This window comes from Anser cygnoides, chromosome 14, assembly GCF_040182565.1.
Source record: "Anser cygnoides isolate HZ-2024a breed goose chromosome 14, Taihu_goose_T2T_genome, whole genome shotgun sequence".
Lineage (NCBI taxonomy): Eukaryota > Metazoa > Chordata > Aves > Anseriformes > Anatidae > Anser > Anser cygnoides.
Window position 1 is genome coordinate 5,981,430 of NC_089886.1, and position 22,646 is coordinate 6,004,075.

Below are 22,646 nucleotides of genomic sequence, written 5' to 3' on the forward strand. Positions count from 1 at the left end.
CTCAGAAGCAGGAGAGGCAGCTCAATAAAATTCCTTGAGCTCTTTCACTAGTGTCAAATGCAAGCCTTTCAGAACAAAACGATCCTGTTGTAAGAACTATACTTCACTATATTTAAGTGGCAAGAAAGTAGTCTCTGCAGTTAGAATGATCACTTCTGGCACTTAAATCACAATCATAGGTGTTATACCCCCCCCCCCCCCCTTGACTCCGAATGTGATTTGAAGCTTGAATGGTCCTTGTGTAACTCCTGGGGTTTTCTGTGTATATTTATTTTTAAGGGGCTTCTCAGTACTGTCAAGGTTTCTTTTGGTCTAGGTAGCTTGGAATGGATCTCAGAATAGAGTTTGTTTGAAAAGTGATCTAAATTCATTTTTCCATCTCCAGGCTCAGCAGTGTTCAGACTGAATTAATAAGGGTAGGGGAGCACTGGCAAACCTGTGAGCATGAGATGCTCAACTCCCCAAATCTGCCTGCTCTCATTCTGCACTTCCTGCCCAGGGCAGCTCCTGGTGACTTTTGGAGGAGAGATTCTGCAGCAGGTGACAGTAACTTCTCTTCAGGATGTGTTTGATAGCTTGAGCTTCTGCTGCCTCTGAGCCATTGCTACAGGCGGTTCTGCTGCAGTAAGGCTGAGTCTCTGCTAGACTTCTGCCTCTGCCCTGCCCTGCCCTTGGCATTGGCCTGCCTTTCCCATGTCTCAACTACGGTGACCGTTGTCAGTTGTCCCATCATCATGATTGAAATTACCCCCCCATTGTATGTGACTACTTCATTCTTCTGAATTACAGGAAGGCCATTCAGAGCAAAGTGCTTTAAAACCTTGCTTTTAATGCTTTTGTTTTTGGCATTACATAAGATTAAGTGGTTTTGAGAACTGGTAATGAGAAGTGTGATGAATTGGCGCAGAGCTGTAGGGTATGAGAGGATGGGCCAATATGTCACACTTGCTCTGATCCATTTACCTCTGAGAACAGCCCTTAAAGCCCTGGGAAGACTCATTCTGTTAAACATATTTTATTCTTTATAATGCTGACAGGTAGAAATACATTAGTATTTTATTTAGTAAAGAGGAATGAATCACTTGGTGTTAGCATGAAAACAGGTTTAATATAATCAGAAGTGGCCCACAACATAATTGCTCATGATCTGATGAGGGCCACGTACTATACAGTAGTTTTGTCTTGCTGTCGTTTTCCTAAGCCATGTCAGTGCTTGTATTTGTAATGCTGATCCTTTACCCACTGGGTCAGGTGAAGCTAAGAAGGTTCATTAGCTACTTCTGATAGCTACACAGGACCAGGTGGCTGTGGCATTAGTAACCCCAAACAAGGGTGAGATGAGAAACAAGTTTAAGGGCATTAGGCCCTAGCTTATGGAAAAAAAAATTACCTCAGCTGTACTGTTAAAATACACTCAAGAAAATATATATCAGAGCACGTCTGTAATCATGACAAAGGCAGTGAATTGCTACATGTTTAATAATTCAAAGGTTTTGTAGGATATGATGATCATTTCCAGATCTGTTTAAGCTGCCATTCTTTCCTGGATTGGGATTGTGTTCAGTGCTCCTGTGGGAGAGCACCTGTTGCTCCTGTATTTTGCCTGAGAAACAGCTGCCCCTCTCTCCTGTTACTGGGGCAGGTAAAGTTCACAGAGCCCTGGGCTTGTCTCCTTGTTGCACTTCACCCAAATAATCTCTGCAGAAGCATCAGCTGCAGAGAGGTAGATTGTATGAGGAAAGCAAGAGGTTAATACATATTTAATGCTTAGTAGAGGCTTTACCTGCATCTAAATGCTTGTTCTGCAACATCCAGGGTCAGGCAAAGGGAAGAGAGCAGGACCACCCTGAAAGAGGGCTGCCTCTGGTGTGAGGCAGTTCCCACCTCAGGATTTACTTCAAGATGTCCTCATAAGACACAAGGTGCAGTCACACGAGCGGCTTTTGGAAATGTCTTTGTAGGCTGCAACTAGTACATAAAAAACAAAACCACCCCCTAATCCCCTTCAGGGGTGGTGGTGGGGCAGGTGACAGGGACCTCTGTACCTTGTAGAGTTATTAGGGTAAGCATGCTTCGTCTCTATGCTATGCTTCAGATAGGACTTTCGAGACCCCACGGTAAGTCTTAGTTTTGAATCATCCCAGCACTGTTCTTTCAGCGAGGGAGTCAGTAACACTCATACTTCAGAAAGCACAGAGAGGAGAGCCAAAGCAGAAGGCATCTGTGCGGAATCATGCACTCTGCAGAATGGGGAGAGCAGGGACCCACCCTGGGCAGCGGTACCAGCTAACAGAACTGATAGTTGTTACTCTTAAGGAGAGGCTGGCCGCTCTGCTCTTGTTCACAGGACTCCTCGCAGCAGCCGGAGGTGTCGCAGCCACTGTCTTCCTCAGCAGTGGATGGGAGGTTGGTTTGGTCCTGGAAAGCAAAAAAGAAAAAAGTGTTTCAGTCCCTGGGGAAATCTGGATGCCTCTCTTTTCACCATTTCTAAGCTACTCCCATCAGTTAAAGGTAGGAGATGTCACCACAAAAATTCGTGCAGAAGCTTATGTTGCTGTAGGGAGAAAGTCTCTCCCCAAAGGTTCTCACCTGTTCCTTATGTACTTCCAGTTCTTTCTGAATAAAGCAGCAGATTTGGTCAAAGGTAGGTCTTTGTGTGGGCTCCAGGCTCCAGCATGCTTGCATGATGGTGTACCTGCGCAGCCAAAGAGGAACAGAACTGTTGCGATGCTGCTGAAGAGTCTGCACCCCCAGGCTACTCACAGCAGCATAGCAGGGTGATTTGCTTTGTATTTCAGGCACTTATCTTTGTTCTGTTTTCCTGTCTGTAAAACCCGTGGTTGGTGCATGGGCAGTGCTCCAGGGGAAGGAGAGCACTGGAGCAGACAGCAAACTTTTCCAGTCTCCTCATCTATCTGCAAGAGGCTTTATGCCTCAGTATTTTTCCTTTAGCGCAAACTTACTTCCCTTCCTGTAAACTACTCAGGCTTGTCTTCTTACAGGCCTAGAGTCAAAAGCAACTGACTGAAAATAGAAAAAAGCTGCCATATTCAGAAAGGTAGAGATTACATGAGCTCTGCCACCTTCCTGTCCAGAAATGGGGAATATTGGGCCAAGCATCATAACTGACTGCCCCAGGTCTTGTTCTACAGGAGGAGGGAGAAACCCTGAACCCCAAGGACAGACACGTCGAACCCAGGGCTTGCCTGCCGCTCTGTGACCAAGGTTCCTGTGCTGTCTCATCACCCGCTCCCCATAAAGCAGCTCCAGCCACCCTTTCACCCTTTCAGATGCTGCATGCATCCACTCACATTTCCAAGGGAGCGAAGTCGGGCCTTGCCATCTGGTATCCCTGCTTCACCATGCTGTAGAACTTGCTGTTCACCACCATGCCAGGATATGGACTTTTACCTGTGACAGAAGCCAAGGTGGCGCTCAGCTCAGAGGCTGCAACACCCTAGCCATGGGGGGTGGTAAGATGTAGCCTGCAGAATTGACTGAGCCAGTGCTACTCCTTCTCAGGGAGTTCTGAGTTAGAGCAAATCACCCCCCTGGAAAATGAACGCAGTGTTTTACAGCCCTGATTATCCTAGATTTCTGCCAACCTTCCTTCTTTCTGGAAAACTTTTCTGCAGAGACATTAAGTTAGTGGTAAGCTATGGAAAACAAGAGAGGCTTGCAAGCTTCCCTCTTCCTTACCAAGTGAGAAGATCTCCCAGAGAAGGATGCCGTAAGACCACACATCACTCTGCACCGTGTAAATGCAGTCAAAGATGCTCTCTGGGGCCATCCACTTCACGGGCAGCCGGGCCTGGAAAAGCAGAGTACTGCAGACTGGGCCAAGCTGGCAGCTTGTGCTATAGCCTGTCCTTTGTGCTCCAGTTGCAGCCACCCTTGTACCTTCTCCTGTCCCCATTTCAATTACTTACATTGCCTTTGACAACGTAGTTTGAGTCATTCATGATGTCGCGGGCCAGGCCAAAGTCACAAATCTTGGCTACTCGTCCGTCTGATACGAGCACGTTCCTGGCTGCCAAGTCACGGTGGATGCACTGGGGAGAATAGAGCACAGCTGAGACTCAGCCCCTGTCCCTCAGCAGTACCAGCTCATTTCCCTGCAGCCTGGGGCTGCCACCATAACAGCTCTTACAGAAGCAAGGGGAACATGTACTGCTTGTAAAGCACGTGGAAGAGGCCCTATGTCCTGGACAAGGAGTAGGGGCTCTCCTTTCAACCACTTCTCTTGCAGTGCTAAAACATTTTGGCCTTTCATGCCCTGTAAGTCATGGGCCTTCATCTTCCCTGTGGGGGCAGACTCAGAAGCAGAGGCTGTTCAGAGGGCGTCCCCCTGTGAAACCATCATACAGTTGCTCTCTGATACTCTAAATGTGCCAGCTCTGGCAGATAGCTCAACGGCCACTTTCAGTTCCCTGTCCCTGGGGCAGTGGCAGGCTGTCAGCGCAAGAAAGCTCTGCATCGAGATTCCTGACCTCATGTAAAAGCTGGGGGGGAATATTGGGACCAACTAGCACAGCCCTGGCTTCCCCCTGTAAACCTGCCCTGTCCAAATCCCATGGGAAGCATAGGCTCCAAAGGAAACACCACTCACCACAGCCCAGCGTGTCTGGACCCAGCAGATGGGGGAGAAAGGCCCGTTTTCAGCAGCAGCTTGCTTGGGTTTGGCCACCCTATCTAAAAGCCTCGTGAGCCCTGTGCAGGATGGCAGGCCCCTGCTGGCTGCACTGGTGTTTCCCTGGGGGGTGCTGGGCGCAGCTGTCCTTTTGGTACTCACGTTCTTTGATGCGAGGAACGCCATGCCCTGGGCCACCTGGCTGGAGAACTGGAGCAGGTCGGAGAGATTGAGGGGCCGGAGGTCCTCTCTGGTTTCAACTTCTTCCTCTGAGCTTTTCCCTGAAATTCAAACAGCAGCTTTAGAGTTGCTAAAAACATGGTAAATAACACAAGCTATGCTGTATCCCAGTTTCCTAAGAGCTAAGCCAGACCAAATGGCCAGACTGAAGAAATCATGCAAATATAGAAACGGGCCTTTAACTCACCCCTGGCTTGCGCAGAATCTGATGATGCTGAAGATGATGCTGATACAGGTCTCATTTCAACATAGGTTTCCAAACCCTGGCTCGCAAAGCCACTGTCACTGAGTCAGAGAGCAACAGAGACGGAGGCAGGCTGTTAGCAGCCTTCCAGCAGTACCTTCTGCCCTTCTCCACATCCACTGGGTGCGGAAACCACATCCCTGCCTGCAGGAAGTGGCTTAGCGAGAGGCTTCAGGGCAGAGGGAAAGTCAGCGCTGAGACTGATTCAGAAAGGGGACCTAGGCGCCCTGTGGTGTGGGGCTCCAAGTACTGATCCCCTTTCGCAAAGGGACTGCCACAGACTGCTGAGGGGTCCTCAGCCTTGTGCCATATAAAATTCAGGTGTCCAGCAGTGCAGGAAGCCCAAAAGTTCTGTTTCCCAGCCTGTGGGACAGCAGACTGAAATGAAACCTGGATCTATTCTGGGGTATTCAATAATTGCTGTGAAAGACTGAAAAACTTGGAATGGGAACCAACTGCATGCACCCCCAGTGGCTTTGGCATCCTGGTCTTTGGCAAGTTCCCAGATCTTTGGCCTTAACCTCTGCCCAGCACAGCCCCCTGCACACCTCTCCCAGCAGACACCCAGGCCCCGTCTTGCTCAGCCCCGAGGCCACCAGAGCTCTGCTCTTACCTGCGGATGTATTTCTTCTCCAGGTCAATGTTTTTGTAATCAGCAGTGCTGTCCAAAGAGGTGTCCAGGGATGAGTCCTGGATAATTATGGATTCAGCTTTCCTCCGCAGAAAATTCAGCAGGTCTCCGTAGCGACAGTACTCAGTGATGACAAGAATTGGGCCTGGGAGAGAGGCAGAAGGGGTTTGTTAAGAAGTGACTGTCCTGAGGACTGGTTTCCCTTGGAAACCGATCCCTGGAGGTGGCTGGGGCCTGGAAGAAGCAGAAGGGGCAGCAGAACCCATACAGCACATAAGCATGTCTGGAAACGGCCAGCCCACAGACCCTTGCAAAGTTATAGGATCAGAAACCACCACCAGGATCACCAGCTATGTCCGGTAACAGCCTCGGAGGAGCAGGCCACGAGAGGGTTTTGTTGGGGTGCAGGTGTGTGGGATCCTACCTCCATAGGTACACGCTCCCAGCAGGTTAACGATGTTCTCGTGGTGCCCCAGGTGACTCATGATCTTCAGCTCAGACATGAGCGCCTCCTGCTCATCTGTGTCCGCCGATGCTGCAAGGCAAGGAGAAGGGCTGTGTGAAGGTGCGAGGGGCAAGGAAGAGATGATGGGGATAACAGAAAAAGGCATCAACAGAGAGATGGAACAAAAGGAGACATGCAGAGAGGAATTTGTGTCCTCTGCTTGTACCTCTGGCCGCATGTCCACAAGTAATGGCAGCAGTGAGACTCCAACACCCAGTACTTAGCACAGAAACATCTAGAAACCCAGGTTTTGCAGTCTGGGAGCACCAACATGTGAACACACGCTACATCCTGCCCAATAAAACCTGGGGGATTTCAGCCTTTGCAAGTTGGCCCAGACTTACACTTTAGCATCTTCACAGCCACTTTGAGGACCGAATCTTCTTTGCCCAGCCCAAAAGCGGTGGCTTCTACCACTTTTCCGAAGGCTCCGGCTCCGAGAGTTTTCCCTGCAGAGGGAACGAATGTGCTTATAAGATGCTTTCTAAAAAGAAATTGAGCGCTTGTCCTGCACACAGCTTTGAGGAGGAGGTCTGACAGGTGGGGGTTCCTGCAGGGCCCAGACAGGATGAGTAATCCTTAGTCAGAAGGTGGTGAACGTCTAAGGGGAACTCTTCTGCGAGCAGGGACGGTATGAAAGAGGCCAAGTGCAAACAAGGACTCACAAACTGTACACGTTAAGGAATGACCCCAGGTGTACGAGGAGGGACATGATCCTCTTGACATTTCTCAGAGCTATAGAGGGCTGAAGGTAGGTTGTACCCTAGCATTTGCCACTCTGTGTGGAAGAGAGCAGCAAGGCCGGGTTGACAATGTTGCTGTAATGTCTGGCTGCAGCTTTGGATGCTGCTTGGTTGCTTCAACTTTGTCCTTTGGAGTATTTAAGCTCTATGGGGCTCTTCATGGGGGCCAGCAGGGAAGGTTTCTTACCAAACTGGAGGTTATTCCTGGGAAACTCCCATTTCTCATTGTATGGCAGCTGAGTGGGATCAATAAAGATGTAGTTATTCCCTTCACAGGCCTCAATGATCTTCCACCGCACCTGGTATTTAGGTTTCTGTAAGGAAGAGATTCCAGTTATTCAGTGTTACTCGAGTCCTGAGCATTCCCCAGTCCCTGCAGGAGCTGTAGCTCTCACCCCAGGCACAGAGGGAAGCTTTAGGTTTAACTCCATCAGATATTTCTTGCTTTGAATCTGGGCTGAATGGGCAACGTTCAGTCTAAATATCCTAGCCCCTTGGCTGTTACAAAGTCCCCCCCAGTCCTCACCCATGTCTGAGGGAGGCCCTCTTGCACTTTTCATTTAAAGCAGCCTGTTGCCCTTGCTTGGGACAGCAGAGCTGGGAAAGCCAGCGTGCCCACAGACCGGTGGCTGCGCAGCGCCCAGCTGTGCCAGGGGGAGATGTCCCCACTGCGTCTCCTTCCTCAGCACCCCGGGCTGCTGAGCGCTGCAGAACAGCGGGGCTGGCCCAGCCCTGCTTCCCTTGCAGGGGAAAAAAATGGAGAAATAGAAGTAAGAATTTCTTCTCTTTTCCATGAATCTCATGGCAGAAGTAACCAGGCGAGGACAGAGAGAAGCAGCACCAGAGCCTGTGGGCAGAAGCAGCTGCCAGCTTGTGCTGGGTGTTGTCATTCACGCTGCGAGGGCCGGGGACCCGGGCTGGAGGCAGAAGTACAGAGGAAGGCAGTGAAAGAGCTTGGCACGGGAACACTGTGCTTGGCCTTTGCTCTCACAAGGAGGCACGCCTGCAGCCCAGAGGGGCAACAGTGGTCTCAGGCACGGGGAAGTGTGGGTGGAGTGACCATGGCTGTGATGAATCATGTATGTCCCAGCTACTGGGAGGTGTGTGCGGACATGCTTCTCCTCACCACTTCCCCTGGATAGCTGCAGAGGAGGATGCAACCATGGGTAGATGCTCAAAGCTGGGTTTGCACAGGCATGAGAGACAAAATCTGAGGCAAACAGATCTCCTGCAGTTTTGATGCAAAGCATCTGGTTCTGTTTTCTCTCCCACGCTTGCTTCTTTGCCTAAGAGCTGAACATGGGAGGCTGCAAGAAGCATAGTTTCTGGTGGGAGGCTGCAAGCAGCACAGCTTCTCACGGAGGTCCCTCATAAAAAACACCACATGCACTAGGCATATGCACTATTGCCTGCTCCTGGAGGATGAGTATTATTGCTTTCGGCTCTATAATTCCCCTAGCATTGCAATAGTCAGTTCTGGCTTGAGAAGCCCATATGAAATACAAGATTTATAAACATATTCTGATTTTCTTGGGCTTGCAAGGCCTTCCTAAAAGCTGTTTCTTCAGAGCTGTGCTTACACATCCATCCGTCCCTCTTTCTTTATGGACTACTGGCCTGTGAAACTGCAGGTGCTTGTTTGGTAGTGGGCTCTGCTGGGTCTTTTGACAACCAGCATCAGAACTCTGCTGCAAAATGTGGAGCCTTTATGAGCTGTCGAAGGGAGAGTGCCAAAGAACCGAAAAAGAGGCGATTTTCACCCACTGATGAAGTAGAAGTGGCTATTGATTGGTGGAATTTATAGAGACAACAGAGAAGGAAACCAATGCTAAAGATGAGTCTTGCAGAGAAAACGGAATAAGTTCTTGTATAAAAATAGTGACCAAGTCTTCCTGGAGACAAACGCCTTCTAACATCAGCCTGTATCCCCATAAAGACAGCTTTTTATAAAGCAGGGAGAAGAAAAACTTAGATGCAAGTTGCAAAACATTTTTTTTTTCTAGATAATTAAATCTGTATATTCATGGTGACCAGAGCAAAACCAGTTGCAACTGACAGCACAGAGGGAGCACCTTGTCTGGCACCAGGCAGTGTCTGCGCTGATTTCTGGGCTATGAGACTGGGGGACCAGGGTGGGAGAGGCCCATGGTGCATGGTGCCTTGCCTGGCAGCAGGAAACTCCTGGCAGGGTGAGAGGCAGCGGGGATGAGGCAGGTAGCCTGGCTCATCTTGCCTGGTACCACCCAGCTGAATACTTCCAGCGTGTGGCTGCCAGCTGAGGCAGCGTGGGCTCAGGCTGGGCTGGCCACGCAGCCCTCGCTGTGTGAAAGGGGGGTCTGACCTGGTTGTACTTGTAGAGGAGGAAGAGTAGCAGCAGGAGCAGCAGGACCAATGTGCTCACGCAGGTGGAGAGAATGGGACTGAAGAGCTTGTTTGGAGGGGCCATGACATTTCCTGGAGGATTAAAAAAAAAAAACAAAAATGGAGATAAATAAACACTCCTGTTTCACTCCCTGACGACCCATCTCTGAGAGCATTTTACCCAGCCATTCGCTTAGGCTTCCCATACAGGCAATGCAACGCAGCACTGGCCTCAGAGACACCCAAAAGAGCTGCTGGAAACCAAGGGAAGTTCTTGATACAAAACCCAAGGGTGCACCAGTCCCCCCTGCTGCATCTCACCTTCCACACAAACAGCACCAGGAGCAGAACAGGTGCTGGTCTGGCTGCCTCTGGACCAAAACCTCTGCAGAAACCCAACAGACCCAACAAAAGATGCAACTCCTATACTCCAGTGGGCTGAGCAACAGCCAGCTGTGCTGCTGCGGTTAGAAAGCTCTCATGGCACAGCTCAGCCTTTGGCACAGGCTCTGCCCAGCCAGCAATTCTCACGTGGCGTGTAGGAGTAGCAAATGCCAAAGCCTCCCACCTCCTGTGAGGACAGAGGGCCTGCGGAATCTATTCCACCTCTCTAACAAGACAGTAAGGATTTACGTATAGACAGGTCCCCAAAAGCCAAATTGTCCCCCACTCCAATAGGCTGCAAGTTGGTATCTTACTGACGACTGAGTGAAGCACGTCAGAGGTGTTCCCCTCTCTGTTGACAGCCACACAGCAGAAGGTGAAATTGGCGCCCAGGTCCTGGAATGGGAGGACGCTCTCCACCTCCACCTCTTGGAAGGACAGCATGTTCACCACCTGGGGACTGGAGTCGTTCAGAAGCAGCTTATAGTCCTCGTTGTATCTGCAGAGACACCAAGCAGGAGAAAAGGAGTGTTTCTCCGCAGTGCAGTGGCTCGGAGGGACTTGGTGCCTGTATCAGGCTAGGGAAGAGACACTGGGCATTAGGGCTGCAGCTCTGTGAGGCATGCTACTCTCATCCCAGTTGAAGACCTCTCCCTGAACATAAGTAACGTTACTGTTACTGAACAGGCCAAGCTGCTTGCAAACAAGTCCCTGTGGTGCTGCTCAGCAAATGCCAGCATTGCAAGGGCAAGTGCACACCTCAGCGTCTTGTGGAGCCCAATATCTTGAGTATTTCTTACCTGTCAGAGTAAGTGGGGCACTGGTACCACTCGATGCGTGGGGCAGGGTAGCCAATGGCTATGCAGTGAAGGTTGCCGGAGTCATTGGCTGGCACCCAGACATAGCAGACCCTTGGAGCAACTGTGGGGGAAGGCAGAGAAACAGCAAGTGCTACGACCAGAGGAAGAGTGCATTCCCTGTGCTCTGAGTTACTTTCTGTCTGTGGAACCCCTGTGCTCTGCCCAGGTTTGGGCTGGGTCCCAGATGCAGAAATTCTCTCCTGTGGGCACTGGGCTGGAGGTGCCCAGGAACCCGACCCCTGCTCAAGGCAAGCAGGGTTTAGGAAGGGGCAATGCCAAATACTTACATTTCACAGAGATACTGAAGTTAACTGATGCTTTGGTCTCATTGTTGACAGCATAAAATGTATAGAGACCTCTCTCTCCTTCCTGCAGGCGGTTCAGGAAGAGCGTGTTGTTATACCTGCTCCCACAGAGAGAAGAAACACCATGAAGAAAGCGGTGCTGAGGAAACTCAGGCACTCGGACAGTTTTTGCTCAGTGAGTTGCAGCTGTTTGCTGTGCCAAGGAGTGGGTGAACGCTTCCCAACACTTCCCCAGCCCATGAGGGGAATTCTGCTGCTTTCTTGCTTCTCCACGGGAAGCAGACAGTGTCTGATCCTACAGCACTGCTGAAAAGCTCTTCCTTGGAGGAAAGGCCTTTTGCCACAATGTGCAGTATTCGTAAAGTCTGTGGGTGGGTGAATGCTCAGAAAGGAGAGTTTAACATCTACATCTTTGCTTTGGAAAGGCCAGAACACACTGGTCCTCCTGTCTTTGAGAGGAGGAGTTATTCACTTGCTTAGCCCATCAAGTTACGGTCCCAAGTGCCTCCTCCTCTCTCCCCAGCACATCTCTCAGACCCCAGTGCAAGTAAGAGTTCACCCTAAAGCCATTATGCTTGCAGAGTGACAGTTCCTCTAGGGGATTATTTTAGGTTTCTAAAAAAATGAAAGGGAAATTGCCAAAACTCCACAGCAAATGGGATAATTCTCTTTCCTTCATTCTTCTTCTGGCCTCAGCTGGCTGTAGGCTTTGGAAGAGCACAGCTATGTCCCCCCATTAGGTCATATCCTCATAATGATGTATCTGGCTTCTCCTGACATGGGGAATATAGTACTTCTTGTTATATACACCCTCTGGAGCACAGCACATGGGACAGGTCTGAGGAGCAGCAAGGGAACTCCGTTTTTTGTTCTGCGTACCCACCCCTGCAATTTCTTCTTGTGGGGAGAGTGCGAACTTGAACAAGACCACAAATGCAATAGTGACTTCCACAAAGTTTTCTAAAGAGAAAGTTGTTAAGTTAGACAGAGGTGGTGTCCTCCTTGACCTGATCAGACCTTCTCACTGTGGTTTGCTAACAATGCTGGAAACAGAACACAGAAAGGCAAAACAGTTCCCCTCTTTAAAACCAGTCTTCACTTAGCCAGTAGCAAGGGGTTTGCCTGTCTCACATGGAAAGCATTGTTGGAAACATGCTGTGGCCAGCGTAGAAGAGAGAGAGAGCACATACCAGTTGTTTCCAGAGATCATTTTGCCCACAAATTTGGTACTCTCTGAGTTCTTGAAGGGGCTTTTGTGCTCCCAGTGCCAGCTGACAAGTTTTGGATAAGCCTCAATCTGGACCTGGAGTTTCAAATCTTCTCCCAAAGCAACTTCTTGGCTGATGGCTTGCACTGGGGTCAGGAGTATGTAACCTCTCTCTGCAGGATGGATGAGATCATGACCATCAGCAGGCATATCCACAGAGACTTGAAACAAGCTTACACCAGCTTCATAAATAACCATTGTTGGAAAGAGCAGCCTCAGATGGGAGACTGCAGGAGGGAAGGAGGCATTACACAGATTGCATGTCTCATGTTTTCGAAGAAGTACTTTTAGGAAGTTGTTCCTTTGTCATGCTGGCTCATACCACACTCTACCTGAGGAGAGCTGGAGAATCTTACAGAACTTGCATGGGACAAGTTTTTTCTTTTAAATTTGTTTATAGACACACAGAAATTGATAAGAGCTTTCTGATTGTTCATCAACTCCAAAAAATGTCCCCCTGCTCCTCAGGACAAGAAGGGAACACTTTTCCTACCATCTGCACAGTTCTCACATTAGCCTTCGTGCACAGGTGAGAATGGTGTTTCTGGCAACACAACTAGGAACAAGCTGGAGGGAGAAGCAGCAAATGCTCAAAGCTAGGCATGGTTCAGTCCACACCTTCCTAGTTTGTGGGGGAAGTACCCACCTACTACGCGAAGCATTGTCGAGGCATTCTTGAATCCTGCTGAGTTGTTAGCTATGCAAGTGTATTTCCCACTGTCTTCCAAGGTCACCGCTGGAATGGACAGGACGGCATTGATGAAGTAGTTCTCATCTACAAAGGTAGGGATTTTCGTACTCCTGACCTGTCAGGCAGAGAGGAAATACCAGTCACTCGGAAGCAGAGAGGTTGTTACTGAATTATATTTATAACAAACATACCCACCACCCTCCATTCTGGGCTACTGAGCTTTGTTATAGAGCTCTTGTCACTGAAAGCCATCTGCGTGGAGACCAAGAGGTGTATTAAACCCAAGTATTCAGGGCAGATATTCTACAGCAATTAGGGTCACACCGATTGTGAGCCTTCTGACTCCAAGTTGCCCTTACAGTATGTGATCCAAACATATATCATATATGTTGATTTCAGCTCCTTAATAAAGGCATCACACAGAAGGCCATCTAGCAAATCTTATCCTCTAGCTATTAAAAGTCAGCACAACAGACAATCAGAGATTTTGAAGTGTGTTCCCTTTCTTCACCCTATCTTTTCTCTTGGAAGTCGTTTGTTTTGAATGTTTGCTTCTTTATAAGCCCTGGTGGGGCTGAGTGGCGAAATGTTACCTTGGTAGGTACTGTGGCTTCTGTTCAAGGAACTCATGTGGAACAACATACTTGCCTTCTCTCTTGCAGTAAGATCCCAACAATGGGCAAGCGTTTTGTAACCCTACATCACCCAAGCGAAAGGATGTTCGGATTTCTACAGCTTGTTTGAATAGCTGCTTTGGCTGGGCAGTTCAAGGCTGTGCTGCAGGGGGCTTGGGTCTGGGCTATTCTTAACACCCTATGGCTCCTCTTTTCCAGAAAAGTCCTATAACCCCATGAAGTCACACACTTTAACTTACATTCTTTGCTGCTGTCACCCATTTGATGTCATACTTGTGGGACGGAGAAATTACTCTGCAAGTGACTTCAAAAGGTTCACCCACAATTCGCACATGGTCTATTGGCTCCATCGTCACTGATACAGGCTTCTCCAGTGCTACAAAAAGACAAGCAGGGAAAGACTCAACATCAGCTAGCCCAGTGACACCATGTGCTTTGGAGATTCCCCAGGGCTTGGCTACCGTCTCCTTTCCATCCTCTTCAATTTCTTTACACATGCCCTCCTCCTGCCCTTTGTGCACGTGTCTATGGGAAGCAGTACAGGCTGGGGAGAGCACAGCAGCTTGCACTGTGGGTTGGAAGGGAAGGAGATCCTTGTGCCGTGGTTACATCCTGAGCATCAAGGCCTGAGGACGTCAGAGAGATGCATGGACTTTGTTCTGTGATAATACAATAATCTGAATACTGCTGACCTCACGGAGACACACCTAAAGGAGACAATTTGCCAAAAGCTGATGGAATTTTACCTCCATTAAATACCTTTTAAGGATCGCAGGTTCAGAAAGTCTTTTCTACCACTGGCTAGGAACTTTTCCTTAACTATCTACTGCGACCAACTTAGCTATTGCTGTCCCCCTGAGGACAGCAGCAAATGCAGTCCTTTACCTTCTTCCACAATCAGTCTTATTCTTGGTGACTTCTTTATTTTTCCGTTTATCACTGTTTGGCATCGGTAATAGCCCTTCTGATGGCGTTGCACATTGTATAGTGTTATTCCCTTCTCAGTGCTGAAAGAATAGTTGGTTCCGGGTGAGAGAGGAGAGGCGTCATCCATTATCAGCGTCACTCTGGATCCGTACTCAGGGGCCGTGATGAGGCAGGGGAACTGAGCATTGCCACCTTTGTTCACAGGGATGCGGAAATTTGGGGTGTACCACACATTATCGGGATCTGTGAAGGAGACAAGGTAAGCCAGAGAACAGGATCAGAAAAATATGCTTTGAAGCTTAGAGACACATTCCAGCAAAGCTGAGTTTCCAGCTTTGCTGCTCAGTGGGAGTTCAACGTTGGGGCAACCCTGCTCAACGCCTGCCTGACTCAGCCTCCAAAAACTCACATGACGAGCCCAATTCCAGCTAAGGCATTTGAGGAGAGCAGAGCAAGAAACTCACAAATGTGCATAGATGAGAGACTGAGAAGTATGCTCATCCCTAATTAAACTTTTTGTCGCGATGTTAGTTTTGTTAGACCTTCAGCTTCCCTGTACAGGACAGTATCACTGTACAAAGGAAGAGGTGAACTCAAATTGTGGAGCTAGCAGAACATAAATTCTGAGGTAGAGAAACACTTGGGTTTCAGCTTACATTGTAATGACATAGTTCATGTGACTCTCTCCCTTACCAAAGGTACTAGCAATACAGTTCTCTGATTTCCAGGTCTCGCTGTATATTTACAGCACCAAACAGACTTTCATCGTTGCTTTTTCAGGAAGGGAAGACAAAGTATATGCAGGAAAATCTCCAGGCCATTCACAGAAGTGCTTGATAGAGATGCCCTGTACCCTACCCCAGTGCTCCAGCCATGGGCCCCACTGCATGTGGGTTTATATGGTTGTGGGTGAGCCGCTGCCCTGCTAGGAGCCTGCACTGCTCCCCCAAACACACACACACAGCCACAGACATAGAGGGGGCCTGTGCGATGGCTGTGCTCCCTGAAAGGGGGCCATTCTGCCAGCATATGAGGGAGGAAGGAAGCACGGTTACCTCGCACGAACAGATGTATGGATGCAGCGTCCTTGTCGCTGCTGTTGACGTAAGCACACGCATAGGTGCCTGTATCCATGTACGTGGCCTTCGGAATACTGAGCGTGCTGCTGGTGTGGTTGGTGGACGTATGCTTCTGGGTGTACCATTTAACTTGTGACTCTCCCGAGCAGCGCAGGGTGACTGGGTCACCCGTGTTGACAACCAGAGCAGAGAGGTTAGGGCTGATCACTGGGGATGCTGAGCCTGCAAAGGAAAGAAAGAGTGAGGATGTATAAATGATCCCTTTTAGGAAGCTCTGTTGGAGCTCACAGCGTTGAGTATGGAATAGCTCGGCAACAGGAAGAAACTAGGTTTGGGATGCATATTGGCATTTTGCCTCACTTCATTCTTCATCACACCAGTCCAATATGGCCCGATACACCAAGTAATGAACCTCAGGGAAGTGAGGAAACTCAACAACTGAACATTCAGAGCACTGGGAGAGAAGTAAGAGTCATCTGGAGCTGATTAGGCCAAATGCGAGCTTGAAAATTGTTCCAGTTGGGTTTTGCCTATTTTTGCAACCATTTTCCTTTTGTGGCAGAGCTAGAGCTACTACATGAATTTGGTTAGCCCAGAACACCATTTGCTGAAGTTTAGGCCAAGCCCCGCGGATGGGGCTGTTTTTGTTGCGTCAGCGCTGCGATGAGCTGGAACAGGCCTGGAGAGCAGCAGAGCAGCAGCTCAGTGCATGCATTTTGGGAAGCCTGCTTTTTGGTTGCTTGGCAGTGGATTTTGAAAGACACCTACTTATAATCTATAGAATCAGTGTGTTTTCCTCCCTGTTTCCACCAAAACGTGGTGGAGTGAGTCAACATTATTATTCATGTTTGGTGGTGGGAAACCGAGGCACAGGAAAGCAAACAGCTCACGCAGGCCCACAGCCGTAGTCGCACACGTTGCTCGCCAGGCCACGCTGACACTGGCATGGCAGCCCCACGGGATTTCTGACGCCATCTCTGCCCTGAAGATGTCTTCCCCGCTGGCTGAACAAAGGGGAACCAGGCTCCCACTCCAGCCAGTAGTGTCAGAGGGAAATATTTTTCCCCATTTTGCCGTGTCAGCGAGTTCTTTGAGTCACCTCCTATATTTAGGGTGGGGGGAAGTGAGAAATGAATCAGTGCCACAGGGCTGGGGAAGAAACCGTACCACCACCCCCACGCCAGGCCTTCGGGGAGGACAGGAAACACATTGCAAAGGGCTATCTGTGCTCGGGGGGCTCTGCACCCCCCTCTGGCCCCCTTCCAGGGCTATTCTCCCACTTCTGCTTTCCTTCACGGTCGCTAACCCATCCTAGCATCTTAAAGGAACACACACCAGGGTTCAAATAATAGCAAGCACAAAGAGAGCTGCCCAGTTTATGAGTCTACTGCCCTCAGTACAGGAGAGCAGTGCAGGCAGGGCTCCTCTGGGGTGGGAAGAGTGGAAACAAGGGCTGAGTCTGGTCTTGGGATGCATCAAACTCCGTGGCAGACACAGCTCTGGACCCACCGCAGCTCTTTGGTTGCATGATTTGTTGTCCAAAGGAACACAAAGACCGTAACTGATCCTGAAATGGGAGAGGGCAAACTGCCCCTGTAAGGCCACCATTAGTCCAGCTGCACTTACATCTCCTTCAGGGGAATGCAGAGTAGGGCCCCAGTGTTACAGCTCTTCACTCTCCAAGCCTGTCACGAGGAGGAGAGCAAGGGAAGACTGCTCATGGACAAACATAGCAAGAGTTCAAGGCACATCTCTTCCCAGGTTCTGCCTCGGAAGGAGGACGCTCTCCCTGTAACACAACTGGCAGAAGCATGCACCCATCCTCACGCAGCTCACAGCTCTCCCTTGGCGAGGAAGGCAACATCCAAGGCACGTGTGTCCTGTCCTACCAGCTGTGCTTGGGGCTTTAATGCCAGAGCCCATCCACCAGCACTCAAAGAGCATCATTTAAGCAGTCAGGGGCTGATGCCTTCCTCCAGGCAGGGAAGGGCCAACCTCAAGGCCCTGGGGAGCTTTGCCGTTACATGACAGTGATGTAGTTGCCCAGGGAAAACCCAAACAAGGCCCAAATCAAACTTGCTGGCCCAGTGGGAAGAAACAGAGGACATGGAACATGGAATATTTGACATTCTCCCCCCCCCCCACCTTTTTTGTGAGTGAGACACTTCTTTCTATGGAAACAGGAAAAAACTCATTTATTTCCAAAGTGGAGAAAAACATATCCCAGATTCCTTTGCAAAGCCACATTTTCCACATATCTGAGCTACAACATTCCTCCCTCTTTGCTAATCTGTTTTCTAGGAGGCTTGACATGTTTCTGCTGCTTTTACTCTGTCACTGGACACTTTTGCCTCACCTCCTCCCTTTATTTAGCTGTCCCTCCCCATCTACAGCTGCAGTGGTTCGATGGGGCAGCCAAGCTCTGACTGGGAGCTGCAGTCCAACCAGCTCATGGGCAGACCACGGTGTAACTGGTGCTTGGTGTGACCACAGCAGAAGGACAAGAGTTGTGTCATGCAGTGTCCTTGCTGTCATCAGCCTCCAGTTACTCCCGAGATACTTATGGTACACTCCATAACACTGTGCAGTGTAGAAGCCGGCAGCCTTCAGGCCATCACCCCAAACTCCTGCCAATGGCACAGCCACCACACAAGCAGAGTAAGGATGGATGGGGCAGAGACACTAACTGCAGGACACTGCCAGGTGAAGGCCACCACAGCATCCACTCCTTTGTGTGCACTGGGGGATGAGTCAGACCCGTGGAGCCTTTTCCAGAAAGGGGAAGAAGGGCTGCTGGGGAGGCTTGCTCCCTGCTGACCACTGTGCAATCTCGCACGAAGCCCGAGGATGTCTCTCTGCCGCTCCTCGGCAGCTTCCGCAGCGCTGACGGTAACTGCTGGCCGAAGGTTTTACCACAGTTAGGTTGTGTAACCATGACCGCCAGTTACAGCTGCAGGCTCCATCCCTGCTTCTCCCATCCCAGGGGAAGCATTACAATACTCTCCTGTGGGTTTGGAAATGGTGAGGAAGGAGAAGTGGAGGCTGATAAGACCTAGAGGCTCAGGAACCCTGCCACAGAGACCTGTCATTAGGACAGGACCCGAACCTGGATGTCTGAGGACCTGGAGGGGGACCCATGTGAGGCCTCAGCTCCCCTTGCTCTCCCCTCAGTGATGGGAGCAGGAGGTGAAGTGCTCAGTCCCTGAGGACACCTCCAGAATCATCTACAGTATCTGGGTGGGGGGATGCTCAACACATCTCTGCCTTGGGGTTCTACTTCAGAGGCAGAAATTTATCCACAACAAGAAAGCAAAAGAACCTCCAAGAAAGATCTCTCAAGCTGGCCAAGAACACATATGAGCTGCTCAGGTTTCAAATCCTTGCTCTGCTTGATCTTCAGCTGGGATTTGAGCCCATGACATATCCCCAGCAAGAACCCAGATTACAGTGGTTGCACCACATCAGTCCTGGGTACGTTCAAAAGATGCACTTGTGATCCACAAGGCAGGAGAAGGAAGTCAGTCAGGCTCCAGCTTGAGGCTATGGTTTTGGACAGCCTTGGCATGTTGAGGCTTTGTGCTGCAGACAGCCAACAGCCATGGTACTCAGACAAGGGTGTCTAACACCCTGCCATGGCAGACAGGGCCTGGTGAGGATGTCACAGCTGGTGACCTGCATTGCCCAGTGCTTCAAGGAACCTTTAGAGACATCCTGACAGATAGTATGATCTCACAAACATACGTTATACATGCCTAGTTCCTATGATATTAAAAAAATAACAAATTGCTTCTACAAGCCAGTCTGAGGATGCACTCTTCAAATGCTTTAGTAAGGTAACTAGTGGGAGCGCTGTCTGCTCCCACACCAGCACTTCTGCCCAGTCAGCTAAAGTCATACAAGATGTAAACATTCAGAGCCCTGTGCTCAAACCAGGGCACGATAAGAAAGTCTTAAAATCCTTCCCTCCAAAATCAGGCTGTTGAAACTCCTGCAGGTGAGACAAGAAGCCTCACTAAAAGATGTTTAAACATAACTGCTCCTCAAGAGTCAATCTGGAGCTGCTGGGACTAGAAGAGAAAGGGTCCAAAGCAAGAAACAATCAACAAGTAACTTGGGACAGACTCCCTGAACCAGAATCGTAACAAAATGCTGCGGCTTTCAAAGCCCAATTTCCAGTACAGCAGACCCAATAAACGCCTGCACAGTACGTAGGAGACATGACTTAAAGTGCAACAGCAAGAGAGATTCACAGTTGCTGGGCTGAAAATATGAACACAGCAGCAGCTCAAGAGGGATACGCTGCTTGTCAGTTCTGTCCTGAACGCTTTCCTCAAAGGCTACCCACCCCCCCCCCCACCAGAGGGTCATGGTAAGGGGAGTAAACTCAAGAGGAAAACTAAGCAAAGAGCCACACAAGATCTGGGAGATTATCGGTGCTTAGACACAATACTAGTAGTACAGGTCTCAGCATAGGGGCTGATTTCTGTTCAGTTGCAAACCTCAAAATAGGCTTAGCGACTTTCTTGAGGTTGATGGGTTATCACCTCTTGGCCATCTCTGTAACCTCAAAACCCAGTCACATTCACCTTCCCCTCCTGGTTGCCTGAGTTCTGTTTGTTTCCATCGTAAGGGCTAACGCCCAGCTCTACACACGTGCCAGCACCTCCAGAGAACAGCAACCCCCAGACATCTCCAGCCAGGCGTGGGATTGACAGGAAGGTGCTGATTTAGCCGATGTTCCTGACTCTCACCTATCAACCAAGCACTTCCATCTCTTGCCCAGTTTGGACAAAGGGTTAAGAGAGGGATTCCCTCAGGACGCTTTCTGCTAAGCCTCATCTTCCTCCTAGCCCACCCCCAGACTCAAGGAGGGGGAAGTTTCTCTTTCCCATCTCCCCACTGCCAACACTTTCCCCCCTCCATTTACACCTTTCCGTATCACGCCGCCATACCTCAGCAGTGCTGCAGGTAGCCACAAGTAAGCTGTCGCACAGCTGGACTCCAGGGCTGCACAGACTAGCAGCACACCCTTTTTTCTACAACTGCCCTCTCTGGTGCAGCAGCCAGCTCTAGACGGGAGCTGCCCCAGCCACGTCTGCACTAAAGGCCAAGCTGGTGTCTCTTATGAGCCATGGGGCAGACCTGTTCCCTTGCCTGCTGTCTGCTCTCGCTGAGGCTCCTTGAGGCAGCCCAGCTTCCAGGAGCAAGGGCCTTCACATTCCACAGTGAAATTGTGGTAGATGCAGCCAGGATCCTGGTTTCACCCTCCACAGGCAGGAGCTGAGCGCCCGTTAGTCCAAACCCAGCATCGCCCCCTCCCCAGCCCCGCCGGGGCCATCTCCCCACCCCACCCAAGGAAGCACAGAGCACCCACGAGAAACCCTCACCACATCCCAAAGCTGCCCCAGAGAGACGCAGTGACCCCAGAGGGCTTTGTGCGGCTTGGTGGACCTACCGTGCCAGATGCTGGCTGCGGTCAGCAGCAGCAGGAGACCAGGGCCCATGTCCCCGGGGACCACAGTGTCCCCACAGGGAGCGGGGACGCGGCTGGAGCAGCAGGCACCTCTCCTCGCAGGCGCCGTCCCCAGTTCTCCCTCAGCAGGAGCTTCTCCTTTCTGAGTTGACCACAAGTTAAGAAATTCCTTTTTTTTTTGTTGTTTTTGTTGCTTGTTTGTTTTTGAAATGGGAGGGGAAAAAAAAAAAGACATGGTGTTTTGCGACGTCACCAGTGACAAACCCCCTTCTGCTGCCAGGCTGGACGCCCACAATGCGCTCCTGGGCCCACCACCGCCACCGGGGCCACCCTCCTGCCACAGGCCCTGCCTCAAGTTGGGGCTCAGCCCCAAACCACCCCCCAGGGCTAGTGGGGGCTGTGATACTGCACATGGCTTGGGGGCGATCCTGAGATAGTGGCTACAGCCACCCACACCCCTGGGCACGGCTGCGCTCTCATCTCTTGCCTGGGGACACAAGGAGATGGGCTGGGACCCCCCTGTGTGACAGGGGGCTCCATTTTACCTCAGGCCTGGTGGCTCGTGATACCTTCAGGCCCATGCAGGAATTTGGTGGACTCCCCCACAACCGTCCCACAAAGAGGATTCAGCCTGGTGCAGATCCCAGGTGGGAAAAAACCTGTAAGGACAACAAATTATTTAGTTTTAACGAAAAGCACAACCCCTGGCACAGAGAGGGGTCCAGGGGCCACATGGGCTCACCCCCAAGTCCCGCTCCAGCACTGTGCTGGTGCAGGATCACCTCCACCGCCCTCCCCAGCAGGGAGGCACGTTGGCATCTGGCCCCACAGCCCCTTCCCCTCGCCTATCCCCATCTGAGCTTGGGGACACATGCGGGACCCTGCCATTGTGCCACCATACCCAGCCCCAGGCTGGAGCACACAGCTCCTCTAGCACCAAGAGACAGCCACAGAGCTCATGCAAAGACCCTCCCTGCTCACAACCCCATCTCACCCAGCTGGTGAGGAGGCTTTTTGAAGTTTTCTTCCAATTAACATCCTGACAGGCACCTGGGAGCATTAATGAGGCACTTTGTTAACCCTCCCCTGGACAGCACACTCAAAATAGAGGGTGAGGGTAGGACTGAAGCAAAACAACTCTCCTGGGGATGGTCAAGTCAGCAGAACATTGGGGAAGACGACACGTGGTGCCCCTTGCTCTTTGCTCAAACACCAAATAACCTCGTGCCACACTCCAAGTTCATTTCAGTTCACGGCAGCACTGGGTTGGGAAGTTATGGCCACCACCTGCCAGCGCTGGCTAGCACAGCTGAGGAAGGTCCTGTATGGCCACCTCACCACGCTGCTGTCCTCCAGGAGGTGACAGGGACATTGGCTGCAAAATATAGGCACAAAGGGCCAGGCTTTACCAAAGTGTCTGCACAGAGTGGCTGTGGAGCCTGGACTTGCAACTCGAAGGTGCCAGGAGTGCTCCTCATACCTCTGCAGACCAGAGGGGAAGGGGTTTGGGGGTCTCTACAATCATAGAGGTGCCAGGAAGACAAGGTCTTGGGGCCAAGAGATGAGAGCATGGCTGACTGTGCTGGACATGACTAAGAGTCATGGGAACGTGGAGAAAGCTCTAGGTTTTGGCTGGAGTGATGGCTGGAGAGCAGGAGGGAGTCCAGAGAG

The 22,646-nt window shown here is 50.6% G+C and overlaps 1 protein-coding gene across 1 annotated transcript; it reads right to left on the reverse strand.

Moving 5' to 3' along the window:
* Positions 1 to 809: 809 nt before the first annotated feature.
* Positions 810 to 21,156, reverse strand: CSF1R (colony stimulating factor 1 receptor). Its single transcript, XM_013175966.3, has 21 exons — positions 20,958 to 21,156; positions 15,479 to 15,724; positions 14,382 to 14,666; positions 13,736 to 13,872; positions 12,817 to 12,976; positions 12,094 to 12,283; positions 10,886 to 11,001; positions 10,539 to 10,659; positions 10,053 to 10,237; positions 9,335 to 9,447; positions 7,181 to 7,307; positions 6,595 to 6,699; positions 6,170 to 6,280; positions 5,728 to 5,890; positions 5,058 to 5,155; positions 4,793 to 4,911; positions 3,930 to 4,052; positions 3,700 to 3,811; positions 3,312 to 3,411; positions 2,590 to 2,695; positions 810 to 2,418 (listed from the first exon to the last, which is right to left on the reverse strand). The coding sequence occupies exons 1-21, from the start codon at positions 21,004 to 21,006 to the stop codon at positions 2,287 to 2,289; spliced, it is 2,898 nt and encodes a 965-aa protein (XP_013031420.3). The 5' UTR covers positions 21,007 to 21,156; the 3' UTR covers positions 810 to 2,286.
* Positions 21,157 to 22,646: the final 1,490 nt, after the last annotated feature.